Consider the following 19,222-nt stretch of genomic DNA (forward strand, 5'->3'; position numbering starts at 1 on the left):
ATCTTGAAGGCCTACTATGCGCCAGGCAGGCTTGTGTTCGATGCTGGTCTTATACAAAGCTCTGGGCTATATGGTGCCCGGCACATAATGGCAGCTGGGTGCCTGGGTGGCTCAGTTGTTGAGCATCTGCCTTCTGCTCAGGCCATGATCCCAGCGTCCTGGGATGGAGTCCTGAATTGAATCGGGGTCCCTGAAGGGAGCCTGCTTCTCCCTCTGCCTATGTCTCTGCCTCTCTCTCTGTGTCTCTCATGAATAAATAAATATAACCTTTTAAAAAAGAAGCAGCCACTTTCAAGACCTGGTGGTTGTCAAAAGCACCCCTGCCCTCCCAATGAAGGGAGGGGCTTTATACCAATCAAGTCTGTTTTACGTGGGACCCACGAACTAGAGAAGCATGACTCTGTTTACCCGGAGGGACTGAGAAGGCAGGCACACACACCCACACACCCATACACACAAGAAAACCACACAGCACTGAGGGAAAAAAGAATTTTTTTTTTATTAATCTTTCTTTTTAAAAAAGTTGATTTTTTTTGTTTTTTGTGTTTTTTTTTTTGTTTTGTTTTTTTTTTTAGGTAAACCTCTTTCTGTTTCCCCTCCCACACTCTGCCCACCCTCCTCTTAAAAATATAAAAATGTCCAACCCCGGATAACTAGAGTACAATAAATAAACAGTAAACACAAAAACATACTTTATTTGTTTCTCCTTTATACAAAATAAGGAAACTAGAAGCGTTCGACTTCCAAAAAAGTATAATACTGTACATCCTGACGACCCAGCCTCCAGGCCCCGGGCAGGGAGGGTGGTCAACGGGCCAGAGCCCAGAAATCTCGGCGCCTTGCCCAGCGTGGGGGGCCGGGGGAGACGGGAGGAGCAGGAGGGGCGAGGGTTCCAGTCCGGCCCGGACCCCCGGGCTCACAGTCGGTGTCAAGGGGAGGAGGGGCGGGGGCGGGGTGCGTGCCCCGCGCCCCCAGCGCCGCGAGCTCCGGGCCGGCCCCTCCTGGGAAGCGGACCTTGGTCCTCGAGCGCGGCCGCCAGGGGGCGCGCGCGCGCAGGCGGCTGGGCCCTCGCGGGGACCGCCCGAGCCGCCCCGGGGCGGCGCTCGCTCCCTCTGCCGTGGGCCCCGCGGCGGGCGCGCTCTCCGCGTCTCCGCTCCTCCCCGCGCTCCCTTCTCTCTCTCTCTCTCTTTTCTCTGATCATCTTGTTTCAAAGACGGGGAAAGCAGAGTGAGAAATAAGGTTCCCCGCTGCCGTTGGGAAGGCCGCGAGGGGGCAAGCCCGCCCCGCCCCCCGGCCTCGGGCCCCGGTCGGCCTCGGGCCCCGGTCGGGCCGGGCGGGTCGGGTCGGGTCGGGGTCCGGGGCGAGCTCCTCCGCCGCCCTTACCACACGGCGGCCTCGTTGAGCTCGGGGTTGGGGTGCGCCAGGGGTCCGCTGTAGCCGCCCGCGCCGCTCATGGGGAAGGGCGGGCTGGGCCCGCCGCCGAACACCTCGCCGGGCAGGGGGTGCAGCGCGCCGGGCAGGCCGGGCTCGGGGCTGGGCGTGTCCGGGTGCGAGATCATGTCGGTGAAGCGGGGGTTGTCGGCGGCGTGCGGGCCGGCCAGCGGCGGCTCCAGGGCGCCCAGCGGCGTGGAGCCGGGCCCCGACGCGGCCAGGAAGCTCGAGTCGGCCGGGGACTGCGCCTGCGACGGCGGGCCGTGGGCGAAGAAGTCGTAGTTGCCTCCGGGCGCGTAGTAGTCGCCTTGGTAGTCTGCGGGGGCCGGGGAGACGGGCAGAGGTCAGGGGCGCCCGGCCCGAGGCCCAGGCCCCGCGGGGACCCCCCCCCCCCGCCCCGCGCGCAGGGACAGGCCGAGCGAGCCCAGAGCCAGCGCGGGGACAGAGGCCCAGACACCGAGGCGGGACATGCACCCACCGACCCGAGGGCGCACTCGGAGACCCGGACACACGCAGAAAGAGCTGGTGACTTCAGACTCGGAGGGTCCCCGCCAGGGACCCGGTCGCGGAGAGGCAGTGAACGTCCCAGACCGCGTCTCAGAACTGGGGAGACGGCCACAGAGGGCCAGGGACACAGAGACAGCCAGAGAAGGGTCAGTGAGACATGGGCAGAGCGCAGAGAGACAGAGGAACCTCCAGACTCAGGTCAGAAAAGAGACCCAGAGGGGCCAAGCCCAAGGCAGAGACAGAGACCAGGGCGATCGCCTAGGACAAGCCGGAGAAAGAGATGAGACAACTGTGTGCTCAGAGACACACTTGTAAAAAAGGGGCGAGAGACCCAGGAGCCAAGGGGAAGGCCAGGAGAGAGAGGCACTCAGGGACCGACCAGACGAGTCAGAGAGATGCCAAAGGCGCCTGAAGTAGAGCTGGGCCGTGATGCTGGGGGGGACGGACGCCAGAGCACCAAGTGGTGGAGAGCGGGCAGCCACCTGGTGCAGCCCAGCCCGACCTGGGCCCCAGGCCGGAGCAGCGGAGAGGGGCTGGCAAATTGGGCCGGCAGACGAGGCAATGGGACTAGGAGCCCGCGAGGCTGCTGAGCATCCTCTCCTTCACCTCCGGCACCCCGCGGACCTGGCCGGCCCCCCGCCCTATCAAGGACAGCTCTGCGACCTTCTGGGTGAATGTGGGGGTCTGACAATTCGCCGCGGCCTCCCTAGACCTGACTGGAGGGAGGGCGGGCATTCGCCTGATCTCGCAGGTCCAACATTTCATGGGCGCTTCAGTGGGAAGCCTGGGTCCTTCAGTCTCACCCCTGTCCAGCCAGGACATGCAGGTTCTGAGGCATTTGGGGTCTCTGAGTCCTTTTGAGAATCTGGTGATAGCCATAAGCTCTCTCCAGAAAATTCACAAATTGCATTTTACCCGCAAAATCAGGAAGTGCGGGACTCCGGATTACAAGCCCACTCTGAATAAATTGTTTCCGCATCCACTCTCTGACCTCCTCCCAGAACTCCTTCGCACACGGTCCTTGCAAGACAGCCTCTTCCCTTCCTCCAGGTCGGCCGTGAAGGTTTGGGGTGTGGGACCCCAGGAAAGAATCACCTTGTAGCCGGCACCGGTGACAATAACCCGCTTTGTGCGGTGGGAAAACCAGCGCGCCCCCAGGCTGGGGTTTTCTCCGCGACGTCGCCCACCCCTCGCTGGGTCTTTGGGTCTCGGTCGGCAGGGTGAATTCTGGACGTCCCCGGCCGCCTGCCCCCCTTCTTTCTCCAAACCCTGAAATCAGTCCAAATGGGGGGGTTCCTGGAGGCGCGCCTTGTAGACGCTTTAAGCAACAGCTAAAACGGTCGCCCATTACTTTTTTTAAAAACCACTCACTCCATTCTCCCCGAAAGTGAAGGGAAAGGTTGGAAGCGGCGAATTTGGGGCCCCTAAGGGACAGGGATGGGGGACGGCCTCGGCCCGCAGCGAGCCGGTGAGCCAGCGAGGGCCGCGGCCCCCGCGCGGAGCGCGCCGCCTCCGCCCATATGGCGGCCGGGCCGGAGGTAATTGGAACAAACGCCGTCTGAAAAGGGCACAAAAGCCGCAGCTGGGGCTTTGTCCGCGCTCCCACGGGGAGCCGCCAGCCCCGCCGCCCAGCCCCTTTCTCGCCCGCTGCCGGCCGCCGCCGCCCGGATCTCCCAGCGCGGACTAGGCGGGGCTGCCTCCCTGGGGCTGGGGGGTCCTGCCCCCCATTCCGGAGAAAGAGGGGCCCGCGTGTCCAGGCCCCCCCCCCCCATCCAGCAGACGCGCGGGTGGAGGAGGGGGCGGGATTGGTGGGGGCACAGCAGTCCTCGGGGAAACCTGGCTTAATTACCCAGGCGGGGAGAGATTCCGGACCGCGCCGCCCCACCACCTCCGGGCACCCGGGCGGGGATGGTGCGCGCAGCGAGGCAGAGATAGGTAGGGAGAGTTCCAGACTGAAGCCGGCCCCACGCGTCCACCCTCCGAGCTGCCCTCCCTCCGCGCCCGCAGCCCCCGGCTCCCGCCCTGCCAGCGCAAAGTCTCTCCTCCAGAAGCACAGCCGCGCAATTTGCCCTCCTGCAATTTCAGGAGCCCCCGGAGGGACCTGAAGATCTAACCGCCTAGGTCGACCCTGTACTGAAGCCTTCCTTCCTAGGTCTGCCTGCGCACCCGGCGGCGCCTACGCTACCCGTTGGTTTCGGCATTTTCTCCAAACCCACGTTTCTAAGAAAAGTCACCTCTCCCCAAACGGGGCCACTAGCCTCGGCCCCTCACCCCAGGCCCGTGGCACTGAACGACTCAGCGGAGATCTTAGGCACAGGCAGTCCTGCGGGCTCTCCAAATTCAGAGGCTCAGAAACACAACAGGGAGGTGTTTTCCTGGAGTCCAAAGGTTGGGGAAGTGCAGGGCAAGGGACTGGATTTCCCAGAGCACCTGAGGTTACCAAAAAGCCAGGATGAAGGAGCTGGGATGGTAGTGGGGGATTGGGATGGGTCGCCTAGCAGATGCAAAGGAAATGGAGCGAAATGGAGCGGTGAGGGGACCAGAGAGGAAGGAAAAGAAGAGGGAAGGAAGAAGAGAAGTGATGGAGAGGACCCAAACCCTGCGACACCCGTGACCGAATGCCTCTCTGCAAACTCCAGCTCCTTGCCGCCTATATCCCTAAAGATAGAAATTGGGGTGGGCTCAATTCCCGCACCTCCAACCCCAATGAACACAGGAGTCCTGCCCAGAGCAACTGCCCCATCCTAGCTAACAGTGCCAAACGCTGAGCAGAGTCCCCGGAGGCGTGGAACAGGAGGTGCCGACTAGGAAGCTAGCTAGCAGGTGGCTGGGGCTGGATCCTGACCTCTCCATCCCTACTGCCGGCGCTCCCTCCAGTGCCAGTGTTCCTGCTGGTGCCAAGGGCCCCGCGCAACCACCACCGCGAGGCAAGGGCAGCAGGAAGGCTGTGTGTCCGGCTGGGGAGGGTGCATGTAGATTTGCAGTGCTCGCCTGGGTATGAAGGTTGGGAGTGTGTGAGCCTGTCAATCTCTTTGGGTATGTTTGTCCGTGAGTGAATCCGGGGAGTAGCGCACACCTGTGTATTGTGTGTGATCGTGTTCCTAGATGCGCATCCCTGAGGTCTCTGAACTCCAGTGTGCATGCAAGGGAGGGGCAATCATGTGTCCTGCGTGGGTGAGTGTGTTTATCTGCGTGTATCAACCGTATGGGTGAGTGAACCCAATTGTTTGATTTTGTGTCCAGGAGGTATCTATGGCTGAGCGTTCGCGCCCCTGCTGCTGTGTGTCTGTTAAGGTGTGTTCATGACTGTGTACCTTCCCCGCAGGTAGAAAGGAGGGAGGGGATCCCGGGCGGCCAACGGCAGGGGCCTCTGCCTGCGTCCTCAGTCCCCCAAACCACACGGGGCCGAGCGTAGGGCAGGGCGTTCGGGGCTTTGGGGGGTCCTTACCTCCGTAGTAGGTGTACGGAGTGGACCCCAACATCTCAGACTCGTCCAAGCGGCCGCCCAGCGGACGCATGCGCCGCGGACTCCGGAAGAAGGCGTGTCTCCGGGCGCCCAGTGCGCTCAGCTGTTTCATCCTGCGTTCTTTGGACCTTCGGTTCTGGAACCACACCTGGGACAGGGCAAGGATTGTGAGCTCGGGTCCAGGGTGTCCCTCCCCTCCCTGCCCAGGCCGCCCCTTCTGGGTCCTATAGCCTCCTCCACACCAAGACTGCCCGGAGGCGGGAGCCGGGCGGATTAGGCCCCGAGAGGTGGAGAGGGGCTTCGGGGAACCAGCCAAGGGTGAAGGATTTCGCGGACCCGTGGGGCGACTCATAAAGACTTGGGCTTCCTGGTCCTCGGCCCGCCCTCGGCCTGACGGCTTTATAAAGGCCTCCCGCCCAGCACGGCTCTGGTCCCGGCCCCTCGACTTCCCAGCCGGGCTCTGGCGGGTTGTCTGTCTCCCCACGAACCAACACAGGGAGGGGGCGCGTCAAGAGCCTTGCCTCTTTCTCTGCTCCGAAAGATGGGAGGGAAGGAGGTGCCCAACAGGGCTTAAAACTCTCCCTGAACGGGAAGGGGGCGGGATTCCGAGCGGTGAGCGACCCGCCCAAGATCCCACCGTCTTGGGCACCGCAGGACTATGCTGGATCTTTTGGTAGAAGTTTGACCAGCTGGCCCTGTCGGCGGGCTCACCCGAACTTGGTGCGCTCTTAGCCCGGAGCAAGGCCGGGAGGCTCCTCTGAGCTCCCGGGCTCTGGGGCTCAGCTGGCCGGGGGGAAGGAAGGGTGCCCCGGGCCCGCCCGCACCTGGATAACGCGCATGTTGAGGCCGGTCTCCTGTGCCAACTGTTCGCGGATGTGGCGCGTGGGCTTGGGAGTGGCGGCAAAGGCGGCCTTGAGCGTCTCCAGCTGCTTGGCTTTGATGGTGGTGCGCGGGCCGCGCCTTTTCGTGCCCGAGTTCTGCTCCTCGTTCTCGTTGTTGGCCGTCTCCTTGTCCGACGACGTCGAGTTGTCTGTCTCCTTGGGGTCGTCCTGGAGCGGGTCCTGGAGGTCCGGGGACAAACTGCGGTCCGTACAGGATGACACTGCGGGTGGACGGGACGGGAAGAGGACAGCGCCGTCAGCGGTCAGCGGTGGCCAAAGGTCTCTCCAGTCGGGTAGCTGGTCCCCAGCGACCCGGCTGCCAGCCGCTGGCGCCCGCTGTGGGTTCCCTTGTGAGCATAGCGACAGCCCCTCCCCCAGGGGTCCGGCGCCTGCCCATTCCCTCCAGGTAGGGCCAGGTCTTTGGAGGGACCCTTCTCCAGCCTTCCCGGCCCTTTTGGGCCACTGCTTGGGGAAGGGGGAGGCACGCCCTGTGGGGGAGTCTGGCCTCCGTGTAGAGGGGACAGGAGGAGGCCACGGATACATTCTGGGCCTCAGATCTTCCTCCCCCGTCTGTCCTTCCTCCAGTCCCTGATTATCATCCTTCCACTGTAGCTGCAATTACCAGGAGCTGAAAAGACTAGGAAAGGGGGGGGGGGAGAATTGTGTGGCTTCAAATGGGGGTAGCCCCTCAATGGAAGGAGAAGGGGAAAGAGCTTGTAGTCTATCCTGTAGGACCAATTCCAAATCCCTGCACCCTCCCCACCACCCTAGAAATGCCCGAAGGGAGCTCTGAGACAGACACAGAAACACACAAGGGGCCAAGTGGAGAGTGCCAGGCTGACTGTGGTGGGAAGGTCTTAGGGCCTCAGGCTGCGGAGGGGAGGAGACAGCCTACCTGAGTTGAGGCTGCCCTCCTTGAGGCTGGAGGAGCTCAGGTAGTCATCCTTGCACACAAACTTGTTTTCGTCGATGACGTAGAGCTCCTCGCCCGTGGACAGCTGCTTGTTGCACACCATGCAGGTGAAGCAGTTGAGGTGGAAGACTTTACTGCGGGCCTTGCGCACCAGGTCGCTGGGCGAGATGCCTTGCGCACAGCCGGCACACTTAGTGCCGAAACGCCTGCAGACACAACAGGGCCTGTCACCTTGGAGCAGCCCGGGGTCCCATCCTCTTGAGCTCCTGACTTCTTCCCACCCACCCTAGCCTCTGAGAAGCCCCCATGTCCACATCTGTCAAATGAGACCTGCAATCCTGTACTCTCTGGCTAGTGTGAGAGGTGAGACAAATGTCCTGGGCTCTTCTTACGGCTGGGACTCTCATGGCTTGTTCAGGTTTACTTGTACTCCACAAGGTTTAGAGAAATGGGTGCAGCCTTCAGCTGAGCACAGACCCAATGTACCCCAAGATGCTCCCCGCATCCCTGCCAGATACGCCTGGGCTGCTTGAGGCAAACTTGGCTGTCCAAGTTATTTGGCATTTTCAGCCTGGCCAGCCAGGTTTGGACCACTCCTTGGCTTTGCCTCCTGGGTCCTGTCCAGTCTGCCGGGGCCCAGGTTAGGCCAGTTGGCCTGGCTGGTAGGTCTTAGCAATGGGGTGGGGAGCTCCCCTCCCGAGCTGGACCTGAGCAGGACGGAAGGCATCTTTCGCTGATTCCCAATGCCACCGGCACTGGAGGCCTTCCAGTCCCCACTCTGGGACCCGTTGGAGCTACTTGGCCCTGTGGACAGCAGGGCCTCAGAAACTGTGGAGTCTGGAAAGCAGGGATTGAGTCTTCAACCCCCTAAAATCTCTGGCCCTGGCAGGCATCAGGAGAATGTGACTAGAAGGCAGTCCTAAACCTGCATGGCAGGTACACAGGATCTCTCAAATTCCTCCCCCTTTCCCGCGTTCCTGATCTAAATCCTTTTCTTTCTCTCTTGAGCGCTTGGAGAAGGCCAGCCTCCCCCAAAATGGGTGGTGCAGGCGAGCACTGGGAGGGGTGAGGTGCAGGTGGAGAGGGAGAGCAAGGGCCCGGGACCTTGGGGCCCCACATCTACTCATACCCATGTCTCTAAACAGGGCGAATTTGGGTGACGTTGATGTAGTGAGGGCATTAGAAGCCATAAGTCACTTTTGGCCTTATCCGGCAGCGTAATTGGCCATATGCACCTTATCAAAAATCATTAGGCACTTTGCAAGCACCGCCACATTAGGGGCCTCGGGCCTCCGGAGCTAGGGAGTTTACACGTGTAAAGCTGTGGCTGACATTTTCTCCTATTCAAATTCCCTAGTGCCGAGCCTTTGGGGCCGGGGAGCAGCCTTTCTCCACGCTGTTAATCACGCCCCTCTTCCCTCGGTGCCCGGAATTCACAGGCACAAAGCCGGCTCTGGGCGCCTGGCAGAAGCAGGCAGGGCTGAGCCGCCAGAAAACCCACAGCCTTCCAGGCCAGCCCTTGGAGGTTCCCAGCTGGGGAAACTGAGGCTCTGGCTCACCTGAGGGCCCCTGTGGGCAGCCAAGGGGAGGTGACACATCACAGACTGGACCCTGGAGGTCCTGATTCTCAGCTTCGATTTTTGTTTGTACATTTCAAGATGGGAGAAAATGTTTAAGGAGTTGGTGGGGTGGGGGGCAAGGAGGAGAAGGTTCCCTCCCCCCATCATCAGAGGAGATCTTCCTGGCTGAACCCCCTTGGAGTTGGGAAAGTTTCAGCTTGTCCAGGAGGGCTCTGGGGCCCTGGCCCGCCGGGCGTCAGCCCCTGGGCTCCTGCTTTCTGCCCGGTGGGAGAAGCCTCCAGCAGCCCCTACCTTAGGCAAAAATTCTCACTGTCTCAGAACCGGGCTTGAACTTCCACCCTGGGGTCGCAGCTGCGGGGAAGGAGCAGAGACGCGTGGGGAGCAAGTTTGTCAGGGCTTCTTCGCCCTGCCCCGCCGCGGCTGCAAGCCGGGCTGCCGGAGCGAACTAGAGACAGCGAGGCAGCGTTCTTCGTACTCCGCCCGGGCTCGGGCGCTTTCCTGGACCAAGGACAGGACGAGAGCAGTGGGCTGCCCCGCTTCCCATTTAAGCTTGCGAGCCCAGGAGGCCGGTTTCGCGGTCTCCCCTTCCCGGGCGCCCCGGCGGAGCGCGCGCAGGGCGGGCGCGCAGGCGGCGGGGCGGCGCGGCCTCTTACCTGAAGAAGTCGTTTTTGCAGTAGAGCTTGCCCTCGCGCGAGAAGCACTTCTCCGAGAGGTTGGTCTTACACTCGCAGCACTGAACGCATTTGATGTGCCACGCGCGGTCCAGCACGTTCAGCAGAAAGCGGTCGAGGATGGGCCGCTCGCAGCCGGCACAGTGCACCATCATAGCGCCCCGGCGGCTCGGGCCGCCCTGCCCTCCCTTTGGGCCCCCGGCCCTCGGGCCCCCAGGCCCCGCCGCTGCGCTCCGCCTCTTATCTCGGCCGCCGCCGGGCGAGTCCGGGCCGGACCCAGACTCAGCCGGTCAAGTCCTTGGGTGATCGCTGGCCTGGCGCTGGGCTGCCCGGGGTGGGGTGGGGAGGGGTGGCTTTCACAGCCTCATGCCTCGGGCCGCGCGCCCCAGTGCTTGTTCCGGGCTCCCCCAGGTATCTTGGGTGGCTAATGGCCTCGGTGCTGCGGAGCGGCTTTCCCCGGTGGCGGAGGCGCCGGCACTTTCCCCCACTTTCAAGCGGTCCCGATCCTCATCTTTGTCTGGCCGCCGCCTAATTCGCGCATCCTTATTCAGATTTGGTGACGTGGCGCGGCACGTAGGGGGCCCGGCGGCCAATGGGCGCGCGGTGGCCATGGCAACCTCTTAAATTTATAGCATATCTAAATTGGCTACAGCGTTGCGGTCCGGACAGAGCAAAAAAAACAAGGCATCAGTATTGTTGAGTATTAGCTTGTACCTGGTTCGGAGGCTAAGTAAGTATTTACCTTCCAGTTTGGGGCTGGGGGCGGGGTGGGGGGCCGCGCGATCTGAAAACTGCATCTCCCTTCTCTCTTCCCACAAATATTTGGGGGCCGGGATTCCAGGGCCTAGTGGGAGAGGGGCCCTGCCCCGTTCGCCATCCCCGGAACTTGCAGAAGTTGCCCGAAGCCCGGAGCGCGCTCTGCGTCCGCCTCCTCTTCCCTAGTCCAGCTCGCCCAGATTGGATTCTCTCTTCCCCGCGTCCCTGGGGTTTGCGCCCAGGAGCTGCGACGGCGCGGTTCACGGGGCTCCCAGAGCCGGGCCGGCTTCTTTTGTCATACACGGAGCTGGGGCCCAGCCCAGCCTTTCTCACGGACACAGAGGGAGAGAGAGAGAGAGCGAGAGAGAAAGAGAGAGAGCGAGAGAGCAAGCGAGCGTGAGAGCGAGCCGCGCTGTTTGGGTATCTTTCCCTTTGCAGGCCCAGGCCCAAGTTGGGGGAGGGTGTCATCTGGCCTGGTCCCGGACCCCGGAGTTTCAGGCCTGAGCGCTCGCACCATGGAGTTCTGGGGGAGACTTGGGGAGATCAGGGCAGACTGGTCTTTCTGAAGCCTGATCAGAGGTGGCGTTCACCAGTTCACCACGTCTCTCCTTTCCTCGTCGCACTTTCCAGATCCCGGTCAGCCAGTCAGGGCACCGTGGTGAGTGGGTCCCACTGCCGCATCCGGAACGCCAGAGATTGCGTGGGTGCTGCTTGCACACGCAGCGCATGCAGGCTGCGTGTGCAAGTTGCAATCTACGTAGGACGCAGAAAGAGCGGTTCGTTGTTAGGGAGCTGAGGGTCTGGGGAGTATGTGTGTGTGTGTGGTGGGGGGAGGGGGTAAGCGGGTGCTTGCAGGTGCCTGTGAAGAGGGAAATGTGGGTCTGGGGGACGGAGGGAGAGGCCAGGCCTCCTTTCCCACGGGGCCAACCTGGCGACCGTGCACTCCAAGTTAGGGAGGCCAGGCAGGCTCCGCAGGATTTTTCCATCCTGCTCATCGGCTGCAGGCTAACCGAATAGGTAGGCCCTGGGCTGGAGCCAGAGAAGTGTGTTTGTGCCAAGACTTGGCTGTGAATGTGTGTTTGGGTGCATTTATTGAGTTTGTTAGTCTATATTTGCTGTTTGAGAATTGCATTTTTGTCTGTTTATAGTTAGTAATCAATCATGTGAGTAATTTTGGTTTGTGTCTTTTTTGTGCAAATTTGTGTGCTTGTATTCGTGTGTAGCTCAGCTGTGTATATTAGTCTGTGCGTACTTATTTTTGTTGGGTCTGTGTATATGCATGTATGCTTACTTTTGGACACTGGAATGTAAGGGTGTTTGCATGCATGAGTGTGCATCTGTGTACGATTGTTGTGTATGTGTGCCATCACGTTGCTGTGCAAGTGGACTTTAAAAAAAATCTGGATGTGTGTGTTTGTGTGTGGGTGAACGTGTGCATGCTGGAGACCTCGTGTGCATCTGACTGAGCTGGGCTGAGTGTGTTTGTGAGTGCAGAATTTGTGGATCTGTGTTTGTGTGCCAGTCACTATTTGTGTGGATGGCAGTGTTTTTGTTTATGTGACTCCTGTAGGTCTGGGGGGTTCGTTGTGTGTGTATTCCTAGCATCACCTTTGTGGATTTGGCAGGGGCAGGATTTCTGGATGCCTGTGTTGGGGCATTTGGTGGAGGCACCGAGATGCTTAGAGATGCTTACTTCTCTCTCTGTTCCCGTCCAGGCCTAGCGCTGTCCCCCACAGTCTCTAGGGGAGATGATCTGGCCGGGGACAGGAAACTGACAGATGCTGGTCACCAGGTGGGACACTGACCCGCAGCTGGGTCTCTGAAAAGAAGTCCCCAAATCGGGTAGCTTCTGCCTGATGGTGCTGTTACTCCATCTTCGGGCTTGCCCAGGGACAGGTGTCTATACCACATAGCAGCTTAGCGGTGTGGCTGGTTAGAGCCTGGCTCGGCCAGGAACAAGTAGACTGGATCTTGCCAGGTCCCCCAGGCCCAGCTGGGAGAGCTCCAAGAGCCCCAAATGAAACCACAGTTTCTGGAAGTGCCGGGCCGTGCCCGCCTGCAGGGCAGGATCCAAGAGAACCAAGACCACAGGAGGAGAGAGGCGTCAGGCTGGACATGGAGGCCAGTTGGGTTGCCTACTCGCCCTTTGTTTCATTGGGGTTTCTCTCTCCCGCGTTCTCTGCACATCTGTTTTCCTTTCTGTCTCCTTTTCTCGCTTACATTCAGCCTCTGTTCTCTTTCTGTTTCCCTTTCCCTCTGTTTTTCCCCCCCATCACTTTCCTTCTTGATTTCGCTGGTTTTATTTCCTTCCCTCTGCCTCTGCTGGGGTAGCCAAATCCAGCACCCGGCTCAATGCTGCAAAGAACAATTTTCATCGTGCACCATACAGCTATTGGGGTGCTCGAAGACTCACATACAGTCATTAAAAGCCCCCATCTGATGGCCTCTGCCCTGCTCTGGACTAGGCACCTGGAACCCACTCTCCTCCAACCCCTTCAGCCCCCCCAAACCATGGTCCAGTATCCCGAGAGCCGAGTTGCTCTCAGCCCTGGCTTTGCCAACCCTGCCCGGCTGCTGGGTGCTGTGTGCCGGGTTCCACGTGGGACACATCCACCCACCCTCACTCACCTCCTGGATGTGCTTAAATGCCAATGCACAGCCAGGCCACAGCAGTTAAGATACCAGGTTAGGGAGGTAGCAGGAACTGGGGACAGTCTCATAGAGCAGCTCTGGTTCATCCCGAGCCTGAGCTTGGATGTCGTGAGGGGGCTGAATGCCCAATTGCAGGAGATGAGGGTACTGCTTCCAGAAGCCTTGGTCTGGCCTTCTGCCTCCTATAGCTGAGTTTACCCATCCTGTCCAGGTCACAGCCTCCCCCGCCAAGTCACCTTGGGGGCCTCAGCACAGCCCAGCCCCAGTCCAAAACCTCCATGCCCCAGCCCAGCTGCAGGAAAGCCTGCTTGGCCTCTGCCAGCTCTCCACCTTCCAGGGTGCACAGCATCGAAAAAACGCCAGCAGACCAACTATTAGACGAATTATCCCGCCCTAACAGCGCTAACAGATGGCGACCAGGCAGCGAAATCCCCTCCTATATGTAACTAATAAACCGCTTGTGTCTTAACAGGGTAATGCATGGAGACGCAATGTCACTTATACAAGATGTTGATGGAATTTACTATATAAAAATCTTCCTCCTAGACTAAAGAGTATCAACATTACAACTCGACAGACGGCGGCGGGATAAGTAAAACAGACAAAAGACAAACAAGATAATAATCTGTTTCCAATCACTTAAGCCCTGTAGAGTTAGTAATATGCGGTTTGCATATTCCCCCTTGAGTTCGGTAATTAATTACCGGCGAAGAGGCACACACCCGCCCGGGGTGGGAGTTTTGAGGCGCGCTGAGCTGGGGCTTGGTGGGGGCGTCTTTCCTGTCTTCTTCAGCCCGGGACGCAGGGCAGAGGCCGGAATGGGGACTCTTCGGGGCTCCTGGAGCTGACCTACCCTCCGGCTAAAGAGAATTTTCGGTTGCGCCTCCCTACTCCTTCTCGGAAACTCTCTTGCCTGGGGGGACGGGGATGGGGAATTTCTGCAGCCCAGCAGGAACCTGGGGCTTTTCCGGCGACCAGAGTATCTCCCTTCGCCCCTCTGAAGGCATCCCTCCCTTTGAATGGGGCAGAGCGGCTTGCTTTCTTGGGGAACGCGCGCTCTGAGGGAACCGGAGGGGCGCGCCCCTCGTCCTCCTCTCCGCGTGGCGTCTCGGGCGGCTCAGCGGGTCCTCTCCCGACTTCGATCATTACCTCCCCCCAACCCCCCAGCCAAACGCATCCTCCGCATCCCCCCCGCCCCCCCGGCCCCCAAGAGCCAGCGCGGCTTTAACATTAAACAAACGCAGCGAGCGCCTTAGAGCTGCGCTCTCGGCCGGGTGTGCGCGGCGGCGGCGGCGTTACAAATTGTAAATTTAAATTGCTCGCCGGATTCATTACCTCCCCTCTTTGATTTCAGCCAGCCGTGAAAAATTATACTGGTGTACCACTGAGAAACTGTTTTGCCGCAAAGAGCCCGCGCCTAATCACTGGCTTTCTCCCTCCGACAAAAGTGTAATTATTTTGTTTGGGGTGTAAATATAGGCCGCGCCGCGCACACACACTCAGCGTCCCGCCGCGCCGCCGCGCACTGCCCGCCGCCGCGCGCATCGGCCCCGGCCCCGGCCCCGGCCCCGGCCCCGGCCCCGAGCAGGAGCGAGCGTGGAGGCGAGGCCCTGCGGTCCCCAGGCCCCAGGCCCCCGGGCCCCCGGGCCGGACGACAGCGGCGGGCTCGGCGCTCCGGCGAGACCCAGAGAGCCGAGCCGGCCGGCCAGGTCCCCAGCTCCTGTCCTGCTCGGGGGTTCGAGTTTGCCCGACGACGCCCAGAAACGTGTGCGCCCCGGCTCGCCTCGGTGGACGCCGGTGAGGCGTGATGCGTGCGTTAGGGCTCGGGCTCAGGCCTCGGGCTCCCCGCAGGGATGCAGAAGGAATGTGGGGGTGGATGAGCCTTCCGGGAGCCCCGAGGGGGCGGCCACCTGGGGGCAGCCCTGAGTCCAGGCAGGGAAAGTATCCGGGCCTGGACGTCCCCAAGAGAGCCGGCGGCATAGGCGGAAGAACCCTGGAAGACCGGGGCGCGATCAGGCCGATGTGCCCCCTAACGCTCCGCCTTGGACTGCTCGGTTTCCAGAACATCTCTGCGGGGTGCAGGGCCTTCCTGTCAGTTGAATTGCGCACGGCTTAATTAACGGTCTCGTTAACTGGGCAGGCCCGACCTGGAACGTTTAATCAAAAAGGCAGGGAATCCCTCTGCTTGCTTCCTTCCTTCCTTCCTTCCTTCCTTCCTTCCTTCCTTCCTTCCCTCCCTCCCTCCCTCCCTCCTCCCTCCCTCCTCCCTTCCTTCCTCTATTTATCCATTCAACAACAGCACTCCTCCCCAAGCTCCCTTCCTCCCCCGAGTCTCCTCCCGATCTCCTCCCGACCGACCGGCTGGGAGGGGGCTCTTGAGTTTGAACTAAACCCCAGCCCAATATCTGGACTGGGACTTCAAGGGGCCTGTGGGGTGCCAGCCAGCAGGTGTTGGGTGGCTTTGGGACAGGCACTGGGGCCAGAAGGCTGTGTCAGCCCCATGGGGGCCAGGAGTCCGGCAATCACTGGTGGCTGGCTGGGCAGCCCTACCAGGCGCCAGGGGCAGGTCTGGCATCTCTGGGAGGGAGCAGGTAGGGAGGACAGTGGCTGAACAGCACTTTCAGGTTGTAGGATATCCAGTCCTAAAGTGAGTGCATGTGCTAGTGGGCTCTGGCCAGCTTAGAGACCCCGACGATTTTTGTGGCCAAGGCCGGTGTAGTGGTCCCTCTCTCCTTCCTGCAAGCCCCCTCCAGGAATGCACCCTCCCAGTGGCCCCACACGCCAGGCTGTTGGGCCAGCTCCTGCAGGCTGTATTTCTTAGGTTCTACAACCTAGGGCTGAACTCAGACTCCCAGTCACTAGGAGGACAGAGTCTGGGGCTAATTGCTGGGGGCCAGAGGGGTGTTGAGGAGGACAGAAAGAAAGGTGCAAGCCAGACTCCCAACTTGTGAGGAAAACACCGAGGCTTTTGTTCAGAGAGGGAAAACCCTGCACATGGTGCTGAGCTGCAGGGCTGAGCGACAACTGCCCACCGAAGTGCATTTCCCAGGCAGCCTGATAGGCTGAAGGTCTGAGCTGAAAACCACCGGGACCCTCATCCTTGCCCCTGTTGTGGGCCTGGAGCCCGGCCCCAGCTGTTTGGCATCGGAGGGCAGGCAGGACTGAAGGCTGGGGAGCTGTAGTTGCTGCTTCTCTGGCCCCATTGAGCGTATCTTAAGGTGGAGACCATCCGCCAGTGGGTAGGAAGCCGTTTCTACGATGAGGCCTGTCACCCTGCTCCATCTCTGGAACACAAATGGGGAGAGCTTTCCAGGGGCCCTAACATTCACATTAAGGATTCCCTAGACTTTCTAATTTCCCTCCCTCTGACCAGTTAGTCTGCGTTTGACTCTGTATCTTGCTGTCCCTTTTTTTTCTCTTGGTCTTTTCCGTGGTCTCGATAACATTGCCCCCCCTTCTCTCCCCATTCTATCCCACCTCCTCTCCCCGCCCCTCCCTATCTCACCTTCTTTTTGTCAACCTAATATGGGTTCCTTTATAATTCGCCCGACTTTGGCAGCCCGGGCATGGGGTGTGTGTGTGTGTGTGTGTGTGTGTGTGCACGTGCGCGCGTGCGCGCGTATTTCTCGGCTGCTAATGATTGTGTGTTGATAGAGTAAAGCAGTGGCCTCATTAGCCTTTGTTTAGAAGGTGTTAAAAGGGAAATCTGCATCGGAAAGCCGCGGTTTACACTGCAGCAGGGCTGAACCGCGCGCCGGAGCGGGCTGGGTGGGTGGGTGGATAGGGGGGCGTCCTCTCCCCACCTCTAAGCGCCTGCCGCGGTGGACCTGGGGAGGGGGGAGGGGCCCAGGGAAAGCGACCCCCAGCTCTTTCCTCCCAAGGCGAGTATGTTTACCCCGCTGTGCGCCCTTCTGCTCCGTGGGGACCTCAGCGGGGACCGCGCTTTCTCTAAAACTCTTTTGAGCTGCCCAACAGTGTGCGGTGGCCTTTCTCCTCTGGGTTTCTTGGGGGAGGAGGAGGGGGAAGGACAGAATGCTGCTTCGGAAAAAAAAAATTCCAGGGATTTTTTTTTTCCCCCTCTTGAAGGGGATGGAGAGGAATCTTATTTTGGAGGTGGATACCAATCCATCCACAGTGTCTGGACTGGGCTCCGGGTCTTCTGGCTGGTTGGTTTGTGGCGATATCTCTGTGCTCCAGACGCTGGTGTGGGGGCCGTAAGCTTTAGATCTGCAAGAGTCCTCTTTCCGTCTTTCTTTCCTACTAGAATATTTGCAGATGGCCAGAGGAAGTCTTCCTTGTACAGGAGGCTCATTCTTAAACTTTCCTTATCTATACTCCCACCCTAGAGCTCCACCTGGGTAACAGATTCTGTGAAAACAAAACGTAGCTTGGCTGGCTGACTTCTCTGAGGCTTGGCGAAAGGCAGAACTTTATTGAAACTGGGCTTCATTCTCTCTCTCTCTCTCTCTCTATGTATGTTTAGTGTAAGATTTGGAGAATGAGCTTCACACACAGGGCATTGCCCACCCCCTCCGGGAAGCAAGGTTTTAGGCAAAGGAGAACACGAGAAGAGATTCTTTTTATCCTGGATCCTACGAAAGGGCCCAGAAAAAAAAAAAAAAAAGTATTTTGACCAGCCTCTGTAGGTGAGGCTTGTTGAACTCAGAGCTAGATGCTTTCTCTAGTGAAAGGGAGAAAAATTGAGGCTGAATTCGTGTGGCCGGATGTATGGTTTCTGAACATAACATAATCCATTGCTTTTTGCCAGGCTTAGTTTGAATTGGAAAAAAAAACCCCTCTCTCATCTTTCTGGCTCCCGTCTCCCAGTGGTGGTTTTTCCCTTCCTGGGTTTGATGCTGTGGGTCTTAGGCCAAGCTCAGCTGGTCTGGGCGTCCTTGTGTGTTCACAGCTCGGGATGCGCACCAGCGAACCGTTCGACATCCCAGGCTTTCCCCCCCCACCCCCCCGAAGGCTAGGCGTTGTCTAGGGACAGATGTGGGAGGCTGGGGCCTGGGACAGTGACAGTGAAACGAATTCCAAAGGCAATCTGAACTCGCCACGGCGACACCCCAGCCCCCAGCACCATGTAGACAGGAGGGAGATTCCCGGAGAAGCCAAGTTAAAATCGGCCGCCGCGATATCGTGGGATGGGATCAGGGCCGAGTTCGGAGGATGCGGGGAGAGGAAAGGAAGCCTTTCTCCCTCTGCTATGCGCTCTCTCTCTCTTTCCAAAGCAGGTTTGGTGGAGTGAGAAGCGGGCGCGCCAGCGGTGGCTGCCGGGCTGAGCGCGGGCGCTGGAGTTTGGACCAAGACAAAGACGGGAGCTGTCCGCGGTGCTGATCCCGCCGCGCCGCCAAGGGGCAAACGGGCTCTTGGAACCTGCCCTCTCCCTCTTTACCCCGTCCTTTTGTCTTTCCTTTATTCTGTGATTTTCTCCCTCTCCTACGTTTATTTCCCCCCTTTTGTCTTTCCTTAGAACCCGAGCCCTGTACAGGTATATATCAAAGAACAAAACAATTGACTAAAAACGGTGTCTTCTCCTTTCTTTCCAAATAAATGATGTGAGAAAGGTTTATTTCAAACATAGTCTAAAACAGTTACACGTAGCTATCTCTAACCTCAAAGAAATGAAAATTCATGCTTAAAACAATAGAACTGAGCAATAGTGAATGCTGTGAATCTGCCCTTTGATTTATTCTGAAGAAGAGGCTAGGGGTTTAGACATTTTAGTTTCAGGAAAATCATATCCTTGGCACCTGAACTATGAAGGTTCAAAAATATAAGAGCTGGGGAGGATTGGTGGCCAAATATGAAGGTGAACAGACTAAGGCACTTGCCTATAAGTCAATAGATGGCTTGTGAGGGGCAAAGCATGGACGGTAAGTTGACTTAACCGTTTGAGGCCAAGATGAGATCTGAAAGGATAACGATCTTCAGGATTATTAAGATGGAAATGGTTCTTTTTGAAAGTTTGGATACAAAAGGGTTAATCTGGTGTTTCATTTTCTAAATGTGCACCGTGTTATCTAGATGCCAGGCATGGTGTATAACCAAGCATCGATTCCTCTGCTCAAATTTTATGCAGCACTTGTCTAAAGAAGTTTGTGCAGGGGAGAAAAAAACCACATACTCCCTCTGGAGGGGGGGGGGGCTTCCACCCATATTAATGCACACAGATCTGTATACATTCCTTCTGGCGTCTCATAGATACACTGCTTCCCAGAGAGCTCAGATACCCTGGGGCCACTTCTTCGTGTGGTCTTCTCTCAACCCTCCAAGCCTCCCCACTGCAGGGGTGTCAGCTAAGCCAGGTTGTAAGCATCGTCCATACATCTGGAGAGAGGTCCCTGTGAATTCAATGGGGT

At 59.0% G+C, this 19,222-nt stretch overlaps 1 protein-coding gene and 1 long non-coding RNA gene across 2 annotated transcripts; one reads left to right on the forward strand and one right to left on the reverse strand.

Moving 5' to 3' along the window:
- Positions 1 to 1,379: 1,379 nt before the first annotated feature.
- Positions 1,380 to 9,673, reverse strand: LHX5 (LIM homeobox 5). Its single transcript, XM_077874983.1, has 5 exons — positions 9,432 to 9,673; positions 7,181 to 7,404; positions 6,229 to 6,506; positions 5,387 to 5,552; positions 1,380 to 1,747 (listed from the first exon to the last, which is right to left on the reverse strand). Exons 1-5 carry the CDS (start codon positions 9,602 to 9,604, stop codon positions 1,380 to 1,382), a joined length of 1,209 nt encoding a protein of 402 aa, XP_077731109.1. The 5' UTR covers positions 9,605 to 9,673.
- Positions 9,674 to 10,111: 438 nt separating this feature from the next.
- LOC144299492 (uncharacterized) lies at positions 10,112 to 18,385 on the forward strand. The gene is made up of 2 exons (XR_013366194.1): positions 10,112 to 10,179; positions 18,095 to 18,385. It is a non-coding gene; the product is annotated as an uncharacterized LOC144299492 (long non-coding RNA).
- The last annotated feature ends 837 nt before the right edge of the window (positions 18,386 to 19,222 follow it).

Source organism: Canis aureus, chromosome 27, assembly GCF_053574225.1.
Source record: "Canis aureus isolate CA01 chromosome 27, VMU_Caureus_v.1.0, whole genome shotgun sequence".
NCBI classification, from domain to species: Eukaryota; Metazoa; Chordata; class Mammalia; order Carnivora; family Canidae; genus Canis; species Canis aureus.

Bases quoted from the DNA above. Each gene is read 5' to 3' on its own strand.
- LHX5 (XM_077874983.1), bottom strand. From the start codon at position 9,604: ATGATGGTGCACTGTGCCGGCTGCGAGCGGCCCATCCTCGACCGCTTT. The intron at 5,553-6,228 runs GTGCGGGCGGGC...GCCCTGTCCCAG, and splicing joins TCAACATGCGCGTTATCCAG to GTGTGGTTCCAGAACCGAAG. The intron at 1,748-5,386 runs GTAAGGACCCCC...CGGCCCCCGCAG, and splicing joins TCCGTACACCTACTACGGAG to ACTACCAAGGCGACTACTAC.